We start from the raw sequence: 20,341 nt of genomic DNA, 5'->3' as shown, positions 1-20,341 counted from the left end.
TTGACATCACTCTTTTACCTGTCTCTCAATAATCTGCCACATTATCAAGTATCAAATTTATTGTCAATTATTTATTTTTTTATTTTTTTTGTTATCTCTATATTTTATTGTGTCTTACAAGAGCAAAATTGTATTATGCTTCAGGTTTATACATTTAACTCTCTTATAACATGTATCATTGCGTACCTTTGGTTCGGTGGTTACTCCACAAGTATAAGTGCTTATAGGGTGTAGGGAGAAAGGGCCGTGATTCAAGTCTCTAAGAGAGAGTTTCACACATATATACACTTAGATTAGATTAGAATAAAAATTATATCTTGTATTAAAAAAAAAAAAAACTCTTACAACATGTGAGATCCACACACTTATAAATCTCACGTATTGTAAGTAGATGTATACGAAGGGCAAGTAGTCAGGAGCACGTGGTTTGTGGGACATATGATACGACAAAGGCAGATTAAATGTATTCATGGACTACGAGTCAAGTACGTCTGTATGGACAAATGGTCAATGGATTGATTGTAAAAAACACTGCTAAATAAGATTCTGATTAACTTGGGCACCATTTTCTTAAAAAATAAAAAACTTGGGCACCAAGAATGCGTCTTCGTTTTTCTTTTCATTTGACTAGATCAACTAGATGGTCATTTAACATATAGATTATTTAAGTGAAAACTGAGAAGATGCCTTAAGCGTGCCACTTTTTCTACATTTTGTGTCAATAATTGTGGATTTGTCTTTTTATGTACAATATATTATCAGAACCAAGACTGGTTGGGAGCTCGGTTGCAATTAAATTATCGTGTTTTGCATTGTCGTCAACATATCCATCATTTTTTTGGGACCATTATGCTTTATTAGCTGAGTCATATGGTTCAAATCTGACAGTGAAATTTATGGAACTATGCATTTGAAAAAATAAAAGCTAACAACACAGTTTTTTTTTCACTTTTTTTTATTTTTTTATTGAAGGGTTCCAATTGTGAGTTGTTTAAAAAAAAAAAGTAATGATTGTCCATTATTTACGGTAGATCACTTTTGTAAAGTTTGAGTAAGATTTGTATTTTCTAGAAGAAGTGTAACAATAATTTTCTTAACAATTTTTGCAACAATTTTTGCAACAGTCGAATTGATAGATTTTTATTGATCCTCATTTGGGTTCATAACTGGCATCATTTTAGCATCTATCATTTACAATTTGCCACCTGGACAATATGAAATATTATGTGAAAATAATTGTGAATCTTCAAACTTATTGCAAGAAGAACTGTTTGGAAAAATATGAGAGACACTGTGTCATCACAATAATGGCTATGAGAATCTATATCCCCATATCTAGGAGCATTATTATTGGTGATGCTAAAAAGTCATGTCTATTTTTAGCACCACCAACTACAAAATTGAGGCTCCATTGGTGGAGCCAAAACCATAAATTATGGCTTCTCAACTAAAGTGCACAGCCAAAAATAGCTATGCACTGTAGCTCAAAGGTAAATATATATATTATTTTATGTTGCTTAAGAATATCTTAATATTTTCTTTTCTTTTCTCTACTCTTCGTTCTCCGCCACTCTCTCTCTCTCTACTATCTCATTTTCTCTGCTCTTTTCTTTTCTCAAAATTTTCTCTCTTTCTTCTCAAAATTTTCACTCAAATTCTTTTCTTTTTCTTCTCAAATTTTTTCTCTCTTTCTTCTTAAAATTTTCTCTGTTGTGTAAGGGTCTCTTCTTTTGTCATGTGGGTGTGGGTGTGGTAGGTCATCGACGTCGTGGTCATGTTGTGGATGTGGTAGGTCATCGGTTTTGGGTCATGCCGTAGGTGTGGGTTTGTGCCGTGGGGTTCATGGGTCATGCCGTGGTTGATCATCGGTTTCGTGGTTTTATGGGTCATGCCATGGGGTTTGTGTGGTGGGTCATCAGCGTCGTGGGTGTGGTGGGTCATGCTGAGGGTGTGGGTTTATGCCGTGGGGTTCGTGGGTCATGCCGTGGTGGGTCATCAGTTTGTGTTGTGGTGGGTCATCGGTTTGTGCCATGGGGTTCATGGGTCATGCCATGGTGGATCTTGCCTATGTTTTTCTTTTATGGTTGTGTGTTGATTTTCTTGGCTTAGGTTGCCGTGGGTTTTATTTTTGTGGTTGTGGGTTGATTTTCTTGGGTAGTTATAGGCTGATTTTAGTGGTTGTGGTGGCGGTAGGAGTAGGCTGTGGGTAGTGGTGGTGGTGGTGGTGGTGGTGGGCTTTATGAAGTGGTGGTTGGCCGGTGGTGGTGGTTGTGATTGTTGTTTATTGTAGTAGATATATTATTTTATTGTAGTTGATATATTATTTTATTGTGTTGTTTATATTATTTTATTGTGTTAAAAGCTAAAATAAAACAGCTAATATTGGGTGTTTTGTAAAGTGAGAAGGTAAAATAAATAAAGTAACTTTTTATTGTGCCAAATAGTTAAATTTATGGGTCCACTAATGTGAATGCTTAGAGCATTATTATTGGTGGTGTTAAAAAACAATATTGCTATTTTTAGCACTACCAACTACAAAATTGTGGCTGCATTGGTGGAGCTAAAACCATAAATTTTGGCTTCTCAACTACAATGTATAGCCAAAGATAGTTGTGCACTGTAGCTCAAATGTAAATGTGTGTATATATATATATATATATATTATTTTATGTAGTGTTCACACTAGTCAGAATATTTTAATATTTTCTTTTCTTTTTTTCTTTTTTCTTTCTCCTCCTTTCCCATTTCTACCCGTTGCTCCTCTCTCCTCGCTCTTCACTTCTCCACTCTTCATCTCTTCCCTCAAACCTCGTTGACCTCACTGATCTCCTCCTCCTCTCTCTCTCTCTCTCTTTCTTCTCTTCAAAGCCACCATGGACGGACCCACCATGGCAAGACCGGTTGCTCTCTCTTCCAACCAATCACTTGTGTGGCCAAGGATAACTCTATTTTCAAATTCAGGTTTGGTGGGTTTGTGTTGGTTTTATGGGTTTATGGTTTGATTTGTGTTTATGGGTTTGGTTTGATCTGATTTCTGTTGATATGGGATTATGGGTTTGACATGATTTCTATTAATGTGGGTTGCTAGTGGTGGTGTGGGTGGTGTAGTAGTGGTGGGATTCGTGGGCCAGTGTGGCCACGATGGTGGTGGATGTGGGTGGTAGTGAGTGTGGATTTGTGGGTGTTGGTGGTGGTGGATTTCGGGGTGTTGGTGGTGGTGGGGGGTTGTTGATTGGACCATTGTTCCGATTCGTGGGTCTTCATTTTTTGCTAGGTTTTTTTTTTTCTCTGTTGGTTTCTGGTTTTTTGATTGAGCTTGAGGCTGCCGTGATGTTGGTTGTGGTTTGGTAGTGCTGTGATGGTGGCTATGATGGTGGTGGTAATTGATTTGTGGTAGTGGGTTTGGTGGCTTCAAGAGAGGGAGAAGAAACAAAGGATAAGAGAGAAAAATAATAATAAATGAGTGAATAGTGTTTAACTTTGTTGAGAAAATAAGACCATTGATGTGGAGTGAGTTGTGAAATGGTAAATTAAGATAGATAAAATGACTTTTGTAAGGGCTAAATAGTTAAATTTTTGCCTCCACTAATGTGGATGCTCTAATATAGACAAACAAAGCTATATGGCAAACAAGAAATGCTACTTCCAACATTTTCACCCAAATCCTATGTCAAAAGTTGTTATTGATTGTCACTTGTGAACAAAAAATAATTTCAATGGCAGTCCCCAACATAAAACCAATAATAACTTAATACTTAGGACTTTTTGTAAAATTATTATGAAAATATTAGAGTGGTTCTAAGATCACAAACTATTTCATAACTTTTGTCACAACTTTGACGTGACATACTTTGAGTGTCAGTGACTATTTATCACTTATATATGAACCCATAATTTTTTTCTTCACTATTCACACTCTACCACATCACAAGTGTGGCAAAAAACTTATATACACCTAGTGCCGAGGTTCAAGTCTCCAGAATGAAATTTCACATACAAATACACTTAGACTAAACTAGAGTATAATTTCTATCTTGTAAAAAAATAAAACATAAATTATAGTATTAAATCAATAGTCTTTGAGGCCCTAGTCAAACCCAATATCATAGTGGCCTGAATTTGAGATATACAAATGTTTCTCGGCCCAAATGTTTTCTTACCCAGTCAATTTTACTGATAGTCCACTTTTTTGTTTTATTTTTTATTTTAATTTTTGGATAATTCGGTACTGATAGTCCACTTGTAATCTTTTTCTGTAGAGATATCTCATGTGAGCATATTAAAAATAAATTATTTTTGCCAAAAAATTTGCAATAGCATAGCATAATTTGAACTCTTTTATACCAGGATTTAAATCCTCCTTCACCTATTATTATAACTATCAAAGAATAAAAAAACATAAAGAAAAAGTAATTGCCCTGGAGCAAAAAAAATATTATATATAAAAAATAAAATAAATTAATCGGCCATGACCATCAATGGCAGGCCCCAGGAAGCATCCATTAGTCCAGAGACTCCACACTCCTTATAGCGTTTTCACCTCTTCTTTCCAAGTATTTGCATTAATGCTTATATAATAAAAAATGTATCACATTTTAGTCAATTAAGTTTAAAACTCATTCACATCAGGTTATGCAAAATTATGTAATACATGATTGCTATAGTAACTGAGTAAATTTACATTGATATTATTCATTTTGCATAAAATTTCATTGTCGATTTTTCATTAGAGCCTTTACTCACTAATTACAGTGATCTTTTAGAGACTTTCCCTAACTTGCAAATTGAGACAACATCTCTGGAAGCCAATTGTTGTGCAAATACTTTATCAAGGATAGGCAATGCTAGTAATGATGCTTTTGTTTTTCAAATCCTCCACTTGTGGTGGATCATCTCTGTACACCCTAGATAAAGAGGAGTATTTTGAATAGACTTATTGCTTCTTAATATTAACTAACCTCTATGTTACCCAAAATATATATATGGGCAAATTACAACTTACTCACCTGTGATTTGAACAAAATTTAAGTTACCTACTTGTGATTTGAAATTTGACATTTTACCCACTTGAGGTTAGCTCAATTAGAGTTTCAAAACCCAACTTTGTTAAAAACATGGCTAAATATATAACTTTACTTCACTTCTATGTTTTTCTCCTCCAAAAACACAAAAAAAAACATTAAAATATAAGATCAAAAAGAATCCAGCGAAACACTTGCATTATGGGATTTCAAACTACAAATAAGTAACTTAAATTTCAATTAAATTTCAGATGGGTAAAATGTCAAGTTTCAAACCACAAGTGAGTAAGTTGTGATTTACCTCTGTACATATCTATATCTATATATATATATATATATATATATATCATTTATAAAAATAATACCCTATAAGATTTATCTCATAATTGTTTGCCGTTTAGACCATATGAATCAAGATTTTAGTTGATTTTTGTTCGTCTTTTTACTGTCCAATAAAAATGATCGTCCTTAATCCCATGCATACATGCTGATTTTTAAATCATCCTTAAACCAATGAAAATTGTTTCCTTGTACAATTTAATCGGAAACCTTGATTTTAACTTACAAAAAGACCATTAAACCTTTTTGGAGGTAGAGTTTTAACCTATGGCATTCGCTCCTAATAATTGTCTTTTATCATCAAACCAAGATACTAGTTGGTTTTTGGTGTAAACGGGGATAGAATCCAAGATCTCTTATTCAACCATCAAAGACCTTATCAATTAAACTAACTGGAACCCACACTTTCCTCAAAAAAAAAAAAAAAAAAAAAAAAAAACTGGAACCCACACCATTAAGTCTTTAAGTTCTATAATGGCCTGTTATAAATTTAGAATTAATTCAACCCTAGGTCAATTATGGAACTTTCACATTTATGTGAAACAACTATTTTGCCATTGGTCCAATTGTGTTAAAAATTTAAAATTTTCACGGTTACAAAATGAGTGTTTACAATAATACAACTAACATTCTATATGTTATAACAAGCAACAACCTAAAATTAAAATAATATTAACACCAAATTTTTTTCACAAAAAATGTACACTCTTATTCCAAGAGTTCATAAGATTGAACTTATAAGCTTACAAAATATTAAGTTTGGCTTTGATACCATCTGTCATAACCTGAGTAAAGCGTTAACCACACTTGCATTATATTTCAAAAATACTAGTCAAGTTACTATTAGAACTCCTTCTATCTACATAATCAAGATATACATAAAAATTTAAAAATTTAAAACACTTAATATGGGACTTAGTATATGTCTATACAACTCACATTTGTACAACAAATCTGCACAATATGAGATATCACACTCTCCTTTTTTCATGAATTTCCTTCTCCTTTCATATAGGGGTCAAAGGGAAAGAAATTTAGCCAAATGGCTTCACTTCAATAAGAGAGGACACTCTTAATTCTGTGATATTATAAGGGTACTCATTCATGATGCTCTTTTAACATGTATGGTGTGCTTGCTTGCTTGGGGTTTGTTTGACCAGAATGGTCTTAGTCGCTCCATTATGGCTCATTTGTTGGGCTTCTTTAATATTGGGTTTGGTCGTTAACATTCAGCACCTGCTGCTCCATTTTTAAGTGGATTTTCTGGACTTTGAAACTAGCCCAATCTATTTCACCAAAAAACCAGAAACCAGCCCAATCTATTGCTCCAGAGTCCTTGGGAGTTTATCTGGCAGTCTAATGTCAACAGGTTAGTTAGCGCAACTATATATGTGTCATGATTTCTTTGTTGCATTGATATCCACCGGATCAAGATGTCATCAAATTTTTTCATTATTTTTTTATAATTATAAAGTTACAATGGAAGAAGGAATTTCAACTCTTAACATCTTTGTTAGATGTCATCAATATACCAAATTACCAACTTAAATAGTGTCGATGTCCATTTTTTTAAAAATCCTACAAAACCAATGCAAAGTAAAACCTGATTATTTTTTGGGCCCATTATACATATTTTGTAAAAAAAATTATATCCTTTATACATCACCCAAGCTCATACAACCTTATTGAAGATTTAAGGGAGTGTGATTTGGAGGGTATGATTGGACTTCTTTAGGATTTTTCATGAACCTAGACGTGGATCTTGCTAAATGTGCTAGAGCCATTTGCAAAATTTAAAGATCCATGACCACATGCGAGCCACTTTCACCCAAACAAAGGTTTTTAGCTCCTGCTCTATGTTGTTGAAGTAACAATTAAACCCCTTAATTTAAACCCAAAAAAGCATTATGATTTATTGGTTGATATATGATGATGAATTCTGCCACAATAAAAAGCTTCCCTAGGGACATAATTAATTGGGAATGTGCGGCCAATCAGATTTAGTCAATGTTTTTCCTTCGTCATGACTAAAACAACCTCTTTTTTTACCTAAGCAAAAACAAAATCTGAAGTATATCATCTTTTTGACAACATGGGAGTTCATAACTTCACTCATTACTAAAAAAACAGTCCCTAGGATTCCTAAAATTCAAGTTCTAGAAAAATCAGTGATGGGATAAGGGGAGAGAGGACGCTATTGTGCTACCACATTGACGCTATTGCGCCACCACATGAAATCAGTGATCTCTCATATGATTTCACATGTCAATAGAACTTGAGTCTCATTTGAGTGATTTTTCAAGTCTCAATATGAGATATCACTTAATTGAGATTTGAAAAATCACTCAAATGATAATAGAATTATAATTGTTAATTGGTATTTATGTTTTGAAATAGATAAAAAGAAAAAGAAAATTTTAGGAAATAGAAGGCCACATGCAAAATTGAGTGGTTCTATATTTCAATCCATTTGGTTTTAAATTAATCTTGATTAAGTAGAGTACATAATGTTACATATCATTCTATTAATCAAACACCTTTTTCTATATTACTGTATGATCTTATTTACTTATCAAAATTTTGTTAGATAAAAATCTTATTGTACTTTTATTTTTACAATTTTAAATAACTAAAATTCAAGAGAAATATTATGCTCACAATATTTGCACAACGCTTTCACAATAAATTTTAAGTGGTACGTTGCTATTGGCTATTATGAGTGAGCAAAGAAAATAATTTAAATTGTGGATTTAAATTAAAACTAAAAACAACTTGCCATATATAATTTGTTATAAAAATATTATAGATATAACACCTCATAAAATTTAATAAAGAAATCTACCGACAAATTTGAATGATTTTTCTAGACCAATTTCGTTTCAAGATCCTTCTAAAAAATTGGATTAGGTATCAAGATTTGGGATTTTAATAATCTGTACAGAGACCAAAACTATGATAATCTTTTTCATGTATATATAATAGTCAAACATTTTTTAAAAAAATATTGATGATGTGTTTATATTTAATCCAATCATTTCAAATGAATGGATATAATTTTAATAACTCTATCATGGAGTTACCTAAAAACTCTGACTCTTGAGAATCTTAATATGAGATTAACAATATAAAATAAATATATATATATAAAAGAAAATCAATTTAAAATGATATTTTCCCCCTTTCGGTGGAACAGGAGCTCCAAGAGAAATAAATCATCACGGCAGTGCATGTGCTACGGGGGGGTTTAGGTAAGCTTGAAGGAAATGGGTTAATGATCACCCTAATTGTCCTTTGTTTCTGCATTTGCTACCTAACATTGACTTAGCGTGTTACTGGGGCAAAACTGGACCCAAGCTTTGCCTGTTATAGAGATACATCCCTTCAGTGTCTATGATCTTCACATAATAAAGTCAATAAATTTTTGGTGAGGTGATTGAACTTTTCCATAAATTGTAAAAATATGCATACTAGAGAGTTTTAAATGAACTTTTCCATAAATTATAAAATCATCTCGAGTCTGTTAATTGGTGTCTTGATTTGATAATAATGAGTACAATCATTAGACGTGGACATCATAGCTAGATTAAAATTTTTCATTTTTTCACATTTCTTTATTAATATCTACATTAATGTGTTAAAATATGAATATTCATGCATCAATTGTATATTTGTATGAAATAATGGACTTCGGTGAGTGTAAAAGAATATTTGTTCTAGAATCCAATATATATATGAAAGAATTATAAGCTATATGTTTGATGTTTCGTATGGGGAATTAGGGAGATGGTGTAGTTTATTTATATATAATTGGCGTGACAATTATCCGTTAACAACTCTCACCTTTCAACATTTTAAATAAGGTATTATTTATTATTTAATGGCGCACACGTCTTCCGGAGAAGAGAACATATATAAAAAAATCCTGCATTATCATGCATCCCACCAACACAGAGACAAAAGATTGTTAGAATGTCCTTCTCTACTCTACCATACAACTTGTTTGGATGCCTCAACTTTCTTCACAATTACAACTTCGGCATATTTAGACCCAGTTTCCAACCGACACAATATATGCAGCAATATTTGAAGTGCCTCCAAACGTCGCTAAACTCTTCAACCAGTAAAATATTGGCACATTGCAAAACATGTTGTGTGCTTGCTCTAATTTTGATCCTTAGTTTAGTTCCTTCGAACACTCTTAAGGGAAGCTAAGATGACCTTGTTAAATGTAATTACTTGACTTGTAATTTTACGTGAACAATGTTCAAATTTTTTAGCTGAATTTTATTTTATTAATCAGGATAAGATCATCTCTCATTAAATCCTCCATTTTCCTCTAATTTTTATTTAGATGTAAGACACATCATAATTAAAAATCAAATAAATGTCATATGTCGCACATTCAACCAAAAATATAACGAAATTAAAGGGTTAAATGAAAGGATATCATTTCCCCTAACAATATCCATTTATGTCAAACATTTATTGAAGTTACCGACTATTACATGCTAATTACTAGTAACTAATAGTTGGCAACTATACAGGGTAAATAATGGTTGATTGATAAGGTGCTAATGGCATTGTTCCTTTTTGTAGTTTGAGACATTATAATTATATGCATCATTATTATAATTATATGCATCATTGTTACAATTCTTTTTTAATAAATATGATAATATAATTATATGCATCATTGTTACAATTCTTTTTTAATAAATATGATAAAGTTTTAACCTATAGCATTCCCTCCTCTCTTATTCAATAATAAAAAATTTTACCAATTGAACTAATTAGAACATTGTATTTTTATTACAATTAGTTACTATGATATCCATATTCTTCCAAGTTTGGTTGGTGCATACCTTTCGAGCAGGAATCCAAAGCTGCTGTTCACTCTCATCATGCACGAAATATCACCAAATCAATCATGAAATTTAGATGTGTTTGTTTCAACAGTCAACCGCAGTCGCTTTCGTCCGATTTTATTTGGTGTTTTTTAAAATTTGCCGAGACAAGAGCTAACAACTTCGTGGGGGGGCAACAATTCATAGAAAATATTAACGCTTCTCAACCTCCACTCCAATTGTCAACCAAAATGGAATTCAAATCTTTCTCTGCCGTCCACTTGAACTTTCTTTGTTGGTTCACTTAGAGTTTTCAAAAGGATACAGCCTGATTCTTTAGATGCTCATTTACTTCAAAGATAAAGCCTTCACTTGTAGAATGGGCTTTTAAATTCAGACCAAGCGTGTGTTGTGCTTAGACCAAAATGATGTACAATGATCTACTTGCTAGAAGCTTTAGTAAGCATGAGAAGAAAAAATTGGGATATGGAGCATTTTTTGGTTGCTTGCTTATTGCATTGAGCTTTTGCACTGTGTTTAAGCCTTATTTGGGTCCTCTACCAGCTTGTATGTCCTTTATTCTTACGTTAACCAATCTAATTTTCACAACATAAAATTATTTTGAAGATTTTAAATCTATGTTAAGTTACGTATTAAACTGTAGCTTTCATGCTATATTAGTGCTGTGTTTTGAGGAGTCAATATTTTATATATTTTGTCTCTCTTATCTGGTATTGCTTTACAGTGAACTTGAAGCAGTCTATGGCTGCTGGTTTCAAAATGCTGATGGTCAGAGATACAAGCGGCAGCTACTCGAAACCGTTGGCGCCACTGACTCACTTATCAGAAACAAATACAAGCAGCTCTCAGGAAACAGTTAAAGGTTAGCTTTGATCAATCTTGATAAGCAAAAGCTTGAGTTATCAAAAAATTAGTAAATTTAATCATTTAATGGCAATATTCTAGCTCAATTTTCTCGATAGCTTAAATGGGTAGAAATAATGAATTTAATCATTTACTCGTTATTCTGACATGTCAATTTTTCAGCTGCCAAAATCGTGACAGACAAGATGGAGCCTGTGACAAACAAAACGGAGCCTGTTATAAAGAAAATGGAGCCTTTGTGCAATGTTACCGAACGAAGAGGTGATATTTGCAATATCAACGGGGATGTTAGGATTCAAGGGAATTCCTCATCAGTTTTCCTTGTTTCATCGGAAATGAGCATCTTGGCAGGGAACAATAACTCATGGAGTATAAGACCTTATGCTAGAAAAGGTGACCGAGCAGCAATGAGTCTAACTAAGGAATGGTCGGTAAAATTATCTGGTCGCAATGAAATCCCAACATGCAACAAAAATCACAGTGTTCCAGCCATCCTTTTTTCTCAAGGGGGATATACAGGAAATCATTTCCACGATTTTACGGACGTGGTTATTCCATTATATTTAACTTCTCGACAATATAATGGAGAAGTACAATTTCTCATTACAGACAAACGACCATGGTGGATTGCAAAGTTCGAAGCAATCCTAAAGAACTTGTCCAGATATGAGTTGATAGACATTGACAAAGAAGAAGAGGTCCATTGCTTCCCAAGTGTGGTTGTTGGTCTAAAGCGAGATGTCAAAGAGCTGAGTATTGATCCTTCAAAAAACTCATACTCTATGAGTGACTTCAAAGAGTTCTTAAGAAGTTGCTATTCTCTAAAGAATGCCAATGCAATCAAACTCAGAGATGGTCAACGTAAAAAGCCACAGCTTCTGATCATTTCAAGAAAGAGAACACGGTCTTTTACAAACATAGGGGAAATAACTAAAATGGCAAGTAGGTTGGGCTACAAGGTAACTGCTGCAGAGCCTACTATGAACGTTGCAAAATTTGCAGAACTTGTGAATTCTTGTGATGTGTTAATGGGGGTTCATGGAGCTGGTTTGGCCAACGTTGTTTTCCTTCCCAAGAATGCAATATTAATCCAAGTTGTGCCCTTTGGGGGCTTTGAATGGCTGGCAAGAACTTACTATGGAGAGCCCACAAAGGATATGAATGTAAAGTACTTGGAATACAAGATAAGCACAAAAGAGAGCACTCTGGTACAACAATACCCTCCTGACCATGTGGTTTTTAAGGACCCTTATTCAATCCAGAAACAAGGATGGATAGCATTTAAGTCAGTGTACTTGGACAAACAAAATGTAAAGCTTGATGTGAATAGGTTTAGGACCACTTTGGTAAAAGCCCTTGAGCTTTTGCATCGGTAGGTATATATATATAGGAGGCCAAGCCTTCCTACCTACCTTTTGTTATTCCCTTATTTATTTTTCATTTCCCTTTTGGTTTTTATAGCAAACAGTCATATGCCATTGATTCAAAACCTTCTTCTCTTGTATAAAATTGTAGAAGAAGCATTGATGTATCTGGGACATGATTCTAATTTTTTGGAAAGTAAATATGATGTTCAAAAGAATGCTACATTTTCTTAATGCAAGTATGTTAGTGATCCATGAGCCCAATAGAAAATAGCATGCATTTTCTTTTATAATTAAATGAAAATTTTCCTGTTAAAAGAAAAATGTACCTTGTTAAAAAGAAGTAAAGAACAAAAACCAAAAACAAAAAACAAAAAGATAAATTATTAGCTAGTAGCCTAGTACAGCTGAACTCAATACTATTCCAATAAATGATGACATTCGCAGCTTACCTGCCAAGCTTTTGTCCATCTCCACTTGGCGCTTAATTTTGTCCTCCAAATAATTAATAAAATTTTAATTGTTAGAATATTAATTAGTTTAATTATTAATTGAAACGCCCAAGGGTCTAGGCCGTTCATATTATTTGTGCAGCACTTCTGTCTTTTGTACATCTCTCATCGTGTGTGCCTATAAATGTATGCTTCTTCCTATCTAGTATATAGTATATACGTATAGTGACATAACCTAGATTTCAGTTCAAAGATGCAAGATTAAAAGACAATATTAAAAAAACTATTAATCGTTATTAATAACAATATAAAGAAATATTTGTAGATTTTAGATAGTTCTACTGGTAAAATCTTTAATGATTGTATAAGAGATCTATGATTCAATTTCCACTTATACCAAAAACTAATTGGTGTCTTGGTCTATCATCAAGAGCAGACGCCATAGTTTGAAACTCTCTTCAAATATATATATATATATATAAAGAACTATTTGTAAGAAACTATAATTGTCATACAAAATTTAATGTAAATGTAAATGTAAACTACAAATATATATTTCATATCCTTATCACACTCCATAGTTTCATACTTTAAGTATATATTTTTCATTGCATTAAAATAAAGAAACAAAAATTATCACCCGATATCTTGCTCTCCTTAGCCCTAGTCTCCTCAGCACTCTTGGTGAACTCAGCAACCAGATCTACCAGTACCTGCCCTTTTTACAGCTGTACGAGGCAAGTATTTAATGTCAAATGCTCCCATTATTATTCCTCATTTGCCTATTCTCCCTATATAGTTTGATCTCCATAGCAGTGCTTATAGAGGAAGCTGGGTGAGGACCACAACGGTGTGGGCTAGTAATGGGGAAGCTTCCTCGTGGCATGTATGACAGCCAAAATTGCCTTCTTGAGGGGAAAATACCAAGTTTCTGCCTCTTGGAGAGATTTACTAATGTAATAGACAGACTTTTGCACCCCAAAATCCATTCTAACAAGGACTAGACTCACTGCATGGTTAGTAACCGCTATATAAGCGTACAGAACATGTTCCTTCTCAGGCATGGACAAGATAGGAGGTTGTGATAAACATTGCTTCAATTCTTCAAAAGCAACACTACACTCCTCGGTCCATTCAAAGTCTCTCCATTTATAGAGGAGCTGGAAGAAGGGCCTGCATCGATCGGTCGATCGAGAAATAAATCTATTCAAAGCGGCGGTCATTCCTGTCAGTTTCTACACTTCTTTGGGATTCCGAGGTGGATGCAGCTCATTTATGGCTTTGATTTGATCGGGATTAACTTCTATTCCCTGATGGGTAATCATATATCCTAAGAACTTGCCAGAACTGGTACCGAAGGGTCACTTGGAAGCGTTAAGGTGCAGCTTGTGTTTTCTAAGCACTGAGAATACTCTCCCCAAGTCATTTAATTGCTCGGTAACCTGCTTACTCTTTACAACCATGTCATCAATATATGCCTTGACATTCTGCCATTCTGCCCTAGTTAAGACTCAAACATCCTCTTCATCATTTTTTGGTAGGTTAATCCAACATTTTTTAAGCCAAAGGGCATTACTTAGTAATTGTAGTTCCCAGTAAGGGTCAGGAAAGCTGTTTTTTCTTGGTTGGATAGGGCTAATGGTATTTGATGATAGCCTTGAAAGGCATCTAAAAAGCTCATTTAAGGATAACCAACCGTCACATCTACCAACTAGTCGATTCGAGGAACTGGGAAAATGTCTTTTAGGCAAGCTTTGTTCAAATTAGTGAAATCCACACAAACCCTCCATTTTCCTGACTTCTTCTTCACCACTACTATGTTGGCCATCCATTCGGGATAAAATGCTTCTTTGATTGTTCTAGCTTACTTGAGCTTATTCACCTCTTCTTTCACTACCTTGGCATGCTTCTTAGAAGAACGCCGAGGTGGTTGCCTTTTGGGCATGATCGCCAGATTCACATTCAGGTGATGGCATTTGAAATTTAGATCTACTCCGAGCGCCCCATACGCACTCCACGCGAAGACATCTATATTCTCCCTTAAGAACCTTAATAGCTCTTCTTTTTCAGCAAGGGGTAATTGGGTCTCAACTTAAAAAATCTATCCTCGTCTGACCCAATGATCACTTTCTCCACCTCTTCACACTGCAAACCCCTTTCTTCAACCCTACGGATCTTCAGACTCCATGGTTGTTAATTGATATGGGACCTCTTCTAGGCTGAGAGAATCCCTATAATCTGACTGGTGGCTAATAGCAGCCACTAGGCACTACCTAGCCATTGTCTGGCTTCACACAAGTTCCCCGACTCGTCCTTCGATGGGATACTTAACCTTCATGTGCAGAGTTAAGGACACCACCCTATAACGTGGAGCCAAAACCTTGCTAAAATGACCGTGTAGGAAGAGTAAGCATCAACCACGATGAATTCCACCTTGACCACTTCGTCCCCCATTTGCACGGGCAACTTAATCATTCCCTTGGAAGTCATCATTCTTCTGTCAAATCCCAACAGAGGTGAATCGTACTTGCTTAGGTCCTCCGGCTTCAAGTTCAACCCCTTATACAAATTAGGGTACATGATTTCAGCCCCACTTCCTTGATCCACCAATACCCTCTCATGTCATACCCTCCAATACGGCAGGCTACTACTAGGGCATCATCATAGGGTTGGAAAGTCCCAACTTTATTTTCATCCAAAAAGCCCAAGGTTGGTCGTATTTTTGTTTTGGCCCTCTTGGATTCTCAGACTTGCTTTTCAAGCTTCGGCCTTGATGCTATGGACATGATTCTAGAGGAGGGACCTACTTCCCTGCTTAGGGTTACAAAGATGACATTGATGGTCCCTAACGATGGGCGTGAAGCAGCTTCTTATTGGTACCACTGCTCGGCCTGACTTTCTTGCCCAGAAGGCTGGTGCATGAACTACTTCAATTTCCCAGCCTTGACCAATTACTCTAAATGGTCATGCAAGGTTCTGCTATCCTCGGTGGTATGTCCCCGGTCTTAGTGGTATTGGCAATAGAGACTTTGATTGCCTTTGGATGGGTCTCCTCCCATTTTGTTGGGCCATTTGAAATAAGGCTCATTCTTTATCTTTACAAGGATCCGATATACAGGCTCCTTAAATACCAAGCTAACTACTTGGGCATTAGCTTGCAAGGGCTGGTTGATGAAGTCTCTCCTAGGTCGATTATGGTCGTACCCATCAAGCTAAGGAACTCTCCTTTCAGGTGGGAAGATCTTGGCCTTACCCTTTCCTTACACCTAATCCTCTTTGACCCACTTATGCTCATCAATACGATCCATGAGCTAGCACATACTCCGAGCGGGCTTCATAGTTAATGACTTTCTTAGGTCATGATTTGTGGGAAGCCCCACCTTGAAGGTTCTAATGGCCACATCCTTAAAATCTCCATCTATCTCATTAAAAGTTTCCCAATATATGTCAGAGTAGGTTTTCAAGGTCTCACCTTCTCTCATTGCCATGGACAGCAGGGAATCCAGAGGCCTAGGAACTCCACTACATGTTCTTCATAAGAGCTTATTGAACTTTCTTCCAGCCCGTCGAACCATCTCATAGCAACAGGTGTAAACACCACATTTTGTACCCCTTACTACTCCGGCCCCCATTCCCCAATGATGCCTAAACTCTAAGGCCTAAGGCCAGTTTAGAGTCCAATCAGATATTAAATTGACTTGAGGAGTGTTAAAATAGAAAGTATAAACTTTTAAATGAGCAAAAGTCTATTTTTGAAAATAAAATGATCAAAGTGGCCACCGGCCCACGTACGTCTGCAATAGCCTGTGTACGTGGGCCAAAGCATGCGTACGCAAGCACACTCCTGCATACGCAACTAGGGTTTCAGAGACATAAAAAATGCAAATTTTTTGCAATAATGGCTGAAGTTTGGAATGAATCCCACATCATTTGGGAGCCATTCCAAACCCCATTTTTTCCACTATATAAAGCCTTACATGATACATTTTCAAAACACACAAAAATCTCATGGAAAAAATACAAGATTCACTAGAAAATAGTGAATCAAAATGGAGTTTTTCACAAAACACCCTCAAGTCAATTTTGTTTGATTAGGACCTTTTCTGGCCCCAATCTTTTTAGTTTAACATTGCTAATCACTTTCTTATTGGTTTGTAAATAGATTTGACCGAGGAGAAATGTCAAAAATCAAGCCTAGGAGCTTTTTACTTTAAGGTATTCATTCTAGCTTTCTTTTTTTTGTCTTTCTTTTGTCATCTTAATCTATTTTTCTTGTTTAGTTTATGTTTATATATGCTTGTTTAGCTTAGCTTTATGTTTTTTTTTTTTTTTTTAATAAACATGCTTAGTTGTTAGATTTATGTTCTTCTTTTATGCTTTGTTTTTCTATTTCATATTTCTAGGTTAGGGTTTTTGAACAACCCTACGGACGCATGTCATGAGCATGCATACGCAAGTCAAATCTTGCGTACGTGGGATTTGGCCTGCGTATGCAGGCCTCTGTCTGCTTATGCAGGCATTTGCCCAAAAACCCTAATTCGAATTTCTGCTTTGTTTGGTTTGCTTGTTTCACATATTTTGCCCTTGTTTAAGTCCTTTTTACATACATATCTGTATCTGAGTTCCTATTTCACATGTTTTATTTTCTTGTTTGCTTTTAACTTGTTAGATTAGGGTTTTCTTGTTTAAGATGCTATGTACATGCATTCACATGCTCATACATGATGTCATAGGTGCTGTGTTGCTGAAAGGTAAATAAAGGTAAGTCATGCATTAGTATGAACATGCATTTGATGATGTATATTGTTTGAATATTTGTTTTATTTCTTTTAATTCCAATTACATGCTTTATATAATTTTGTGATTGCTATGATACCTTGCTGCCATGATTGAGTTACTGCTTTGATTTAAATGTATGATATGATAGGGTTTTCACATGCTAGATGAATGCCAGGGTTTGTATATGTGTGTGGTTGGGTTCCTTATGCTTTATGGAAAGATATGTATGTGTTTTAGGATGAATGATGCCATGTTGTATGCTTAGATGTATGCTAATGTGTGTGTGTGTGTGAGTTTAGGATATAAGTATTGAACACGATTTTATCGAGGTTAAGACAAGACACAATGATGGGAGGAAAACCTTAAGGCTGGGCGGTCTTGGGTGCCTAACACCTTCCCAAGAACGTACCTAAACTCCAAACTCATATCTTTAGTAGTAAGATTAATGGTCCTTCCTCGAGAGGACGATATATATATGGTTCCTAGAGCATTGCAAAAACTAGGTGGCGACTCCATTCGTTGTGTCCATAACAGGTCCGAGGCTGAAGGGAAATACTTTGCACATGAAGGCTTTGTTTTCTAGAGTGAATGGCCATTCTCTAGTTAAAGTGACTCACGTGCTCTACGGGATTGCTCCTTCCATTATAAATGGTGAAGGTTGGTTAGGCAAAGTAGTGTAGGAGTTTGGCCCTATCAATTTTGCATGTAAAAGGTGACCGGGAAATTTGGTTCAGAGCTTTACTCATTGCGTCGTTCCCCGTATTCCTAGGGGGTGAGCTCTTATTTCTTCTCCTATGATGTCTTTCCTCCCTATCTAGGTGTGAGGACACGGTGAAGAACTCATTAGAAAGGGTCCTCAACCTCTACCTATAGCTGCGATCTTCCTCTAAATCAAATTCTGAGCTTGATGGGGGTGTTTTGTCCCCTTTAACATGCACCCTACGGCGTAGCTTCTTACGCAAATGGTTAATCTCCAACCTGAGATTTCGTGTCTCCTAGTCATGAGAAATATGACTTCCAGGCCTAGATTGACTTCTACTGGTGCGGTCCATGTAGTCTGTTTCAACCCATACACTAGGAGTTCGATTAGCCTCTCGATCTCTCTTTCTCTCCAGACTAACAAAATGATTAACACGCTGCAAACCCACGGACTCATCTCTATTCTGCCTGGAGTTTGCCATCTTTACTTCTTAATATCACAAGGAAAGCTTGAACAACAAAGATTGCAGGTGACTATTCCCACAAAGAGCGCCAATTGTAAGGACAGAACAGCCCAAGTTCACTTAGAATAGTGGCTCCCAGTACTTCAAGCCCAATTCAATAACTTTGTAAGAGAGTGGGCTTTTCGAGTCAATTGCAATACTAAGAAAATTACAAGCTTGAGGCTAAAAGGATAAAAGCTGTTAATATGAATGAATGAAGCATAAATTCAGTGTAAATTCCTCCTCGAGCAGGTCCGAGGATGGATCGAGGATGGATTGTTCATTAACAGTCAAAGCAAATTTCTTTACAGTAGGATCTTTAGTGCTCTCCCCCTAAGTTCATAAAATGCCCATCCCCTTTTCTAGAGGGGTTCCTTTCCTTATATAGTCTTTTCTATTACATCTCAGCCCTCCAACTATACGTCTTAGGGGAATAACTTGGATACTTGTCCCATCAGAACTCTTCTGGAGGTGGTAGAGAGAGTTGTGAGCTGTGGAGTCACTGTTCAAATGTCTTTTCCTCAAAAATGCGGCCAACTCAGTTGATGTAGAGAATTGAATACAAAGGTGATGGCCACCTTTCCAAATATTTCCCTTTTCCCTTACTTGCACAACTCTAGTGTCTTCCATAGTGCTTTACTTTCTGGTGCAGAGAGCTAAATAAAGTACTCCCGAGGAGCATTTGCTCCTCAGATGACAGGCCTACTAACCTCCTTTCCTCGAACCTCTTCTCCTAAGTTTAGTCTGTATCTAAGAGGTCTTGACGTCCTCCCTCCTCGGTCTTAGCCCACGTGTCAGACTTAGGTTGACACATGAATGGGCTTTTGATCATCCTCGAGAAAGGCCCATGGGCCTTAGATTGTCCTCGGATCACTTGCTCCCACATACATCTCACTACCTTAATTGATTTTAAAAATATGTAGTATTAAATATTTCTTTTTCTATTTATAATTTGAAGTTTATAAATTCTAGATTTATAGCAAAAACCCAGCATTTGAAACTGAAAAATCAAAAAATGGAGGAAAAAAGATAAGGGATGCTTAGTACCATAACATTAGGTAGTTCCCCTTTTTTTAAAATAATTATTATTTTGTTTAAAATATAGGGCCATATTGAAATGTGGTGCAAAAAGGGGGGAGTATAAACACTATAAGTGCTATGTGTTAGATGATGGGTTGTAATTTAGTTGATAGTCTTGTACATAAGGCTAAACTGCAAGTCGTTTATGTATTAGGTGTTAAGTTACATGTAGTTTACTGTATAGTAGAGTTAGTTAGGTGTAGATGACAAATGACATTCATTAATTGGTCAGTTTGTTAGTTATTTTGGTTGGTTTTTCCCACGTATTTGTTTTGGATATAAGGAATAGAGCTTGACTATTTGTGAATAAGAATTTGATGCACATTTAGATATTTTCTCTCTTTCCCTCATAAATATCTCTCTTTCCCTCATCTC

At 35.5% G+C, this 20,341-nt stretch overlaps 1 protein-coding gene across 1 annotated transcript; it reads left to right on the top strand.

Moving 5' to 3' along the window:
* Window positions 1–10,438: 10,438 nt before the first annotated feature.
* On the top strand, window positions 10,439–12,658 carry LOC115965894 (beta-1,2-xylosyltransferase XYXT1-like). Its single transcript, XM_031085186.1, has 3 exons — window positions 10,439–10,771; window positions 10,950–11,087; window positions 11,252–12,658. The coding sequence occupies exons 1-3, from the start codon at window positions 10,630–10,632 to the stop codon at window positions 12,463–12,465; spliced, it is 1,494 nt and encodes a 497-aa protein (XP_030941046.1). The 5' UTR covers window positions 10,439–10,629; the 3' UTR covers window positions 12,466–12,658.
* Window positions 12,659–20,341: the final 7,683 nt, after the last annotated feature.

The sequence above is a fragment of the Quercus lobata genome, chromosome 10 (assembly GCF_001633185.2).
Source record: "Quercus lobata isolate SW786 chromosome 10, ValleyOak3.0 Primary Assembly, whole genome shotgun sequence".
NCBI classification, from domain to species: Eukaryota; Viridiplantae; Streptophyta; class Magnoliopsida; order Fagales; family Fagaceae; genus Quercus; species Quercus lobata.
Note: the sequence above shows the minus strand (reverse complement) of the source record. Positions and strands in the feature narration are given on the sequence as shown.

What these genes read in the sequence shown, in the direction of transcription:
- LOC115965894 (XM_031085186.1), top strand. Translation starts at nt 10,630, where the DNA reads ATGATGTACAATGATCTACTTGCTAGAAGCTTTAGTAAGCATGAGAAG. An exon ending in TTTGGGTCCTCTACCAGCTT is followed by an intron (nt 10,772 to 10,949) that starts GTATGTCCTTTA and finishes ATTGCTTTACAG; the next exon opens with TGAACTTGAAGCAGTCTATG. An exon ending in CTCTCAGGAAACAGTTAAAG is followed by an intron (nt 11,088 to 11,251) that starts GTTAGCTTTGAT and finishes TCAATTTTTCAG; the next exon opens with CTGCCAAAATCGTGACAGAC.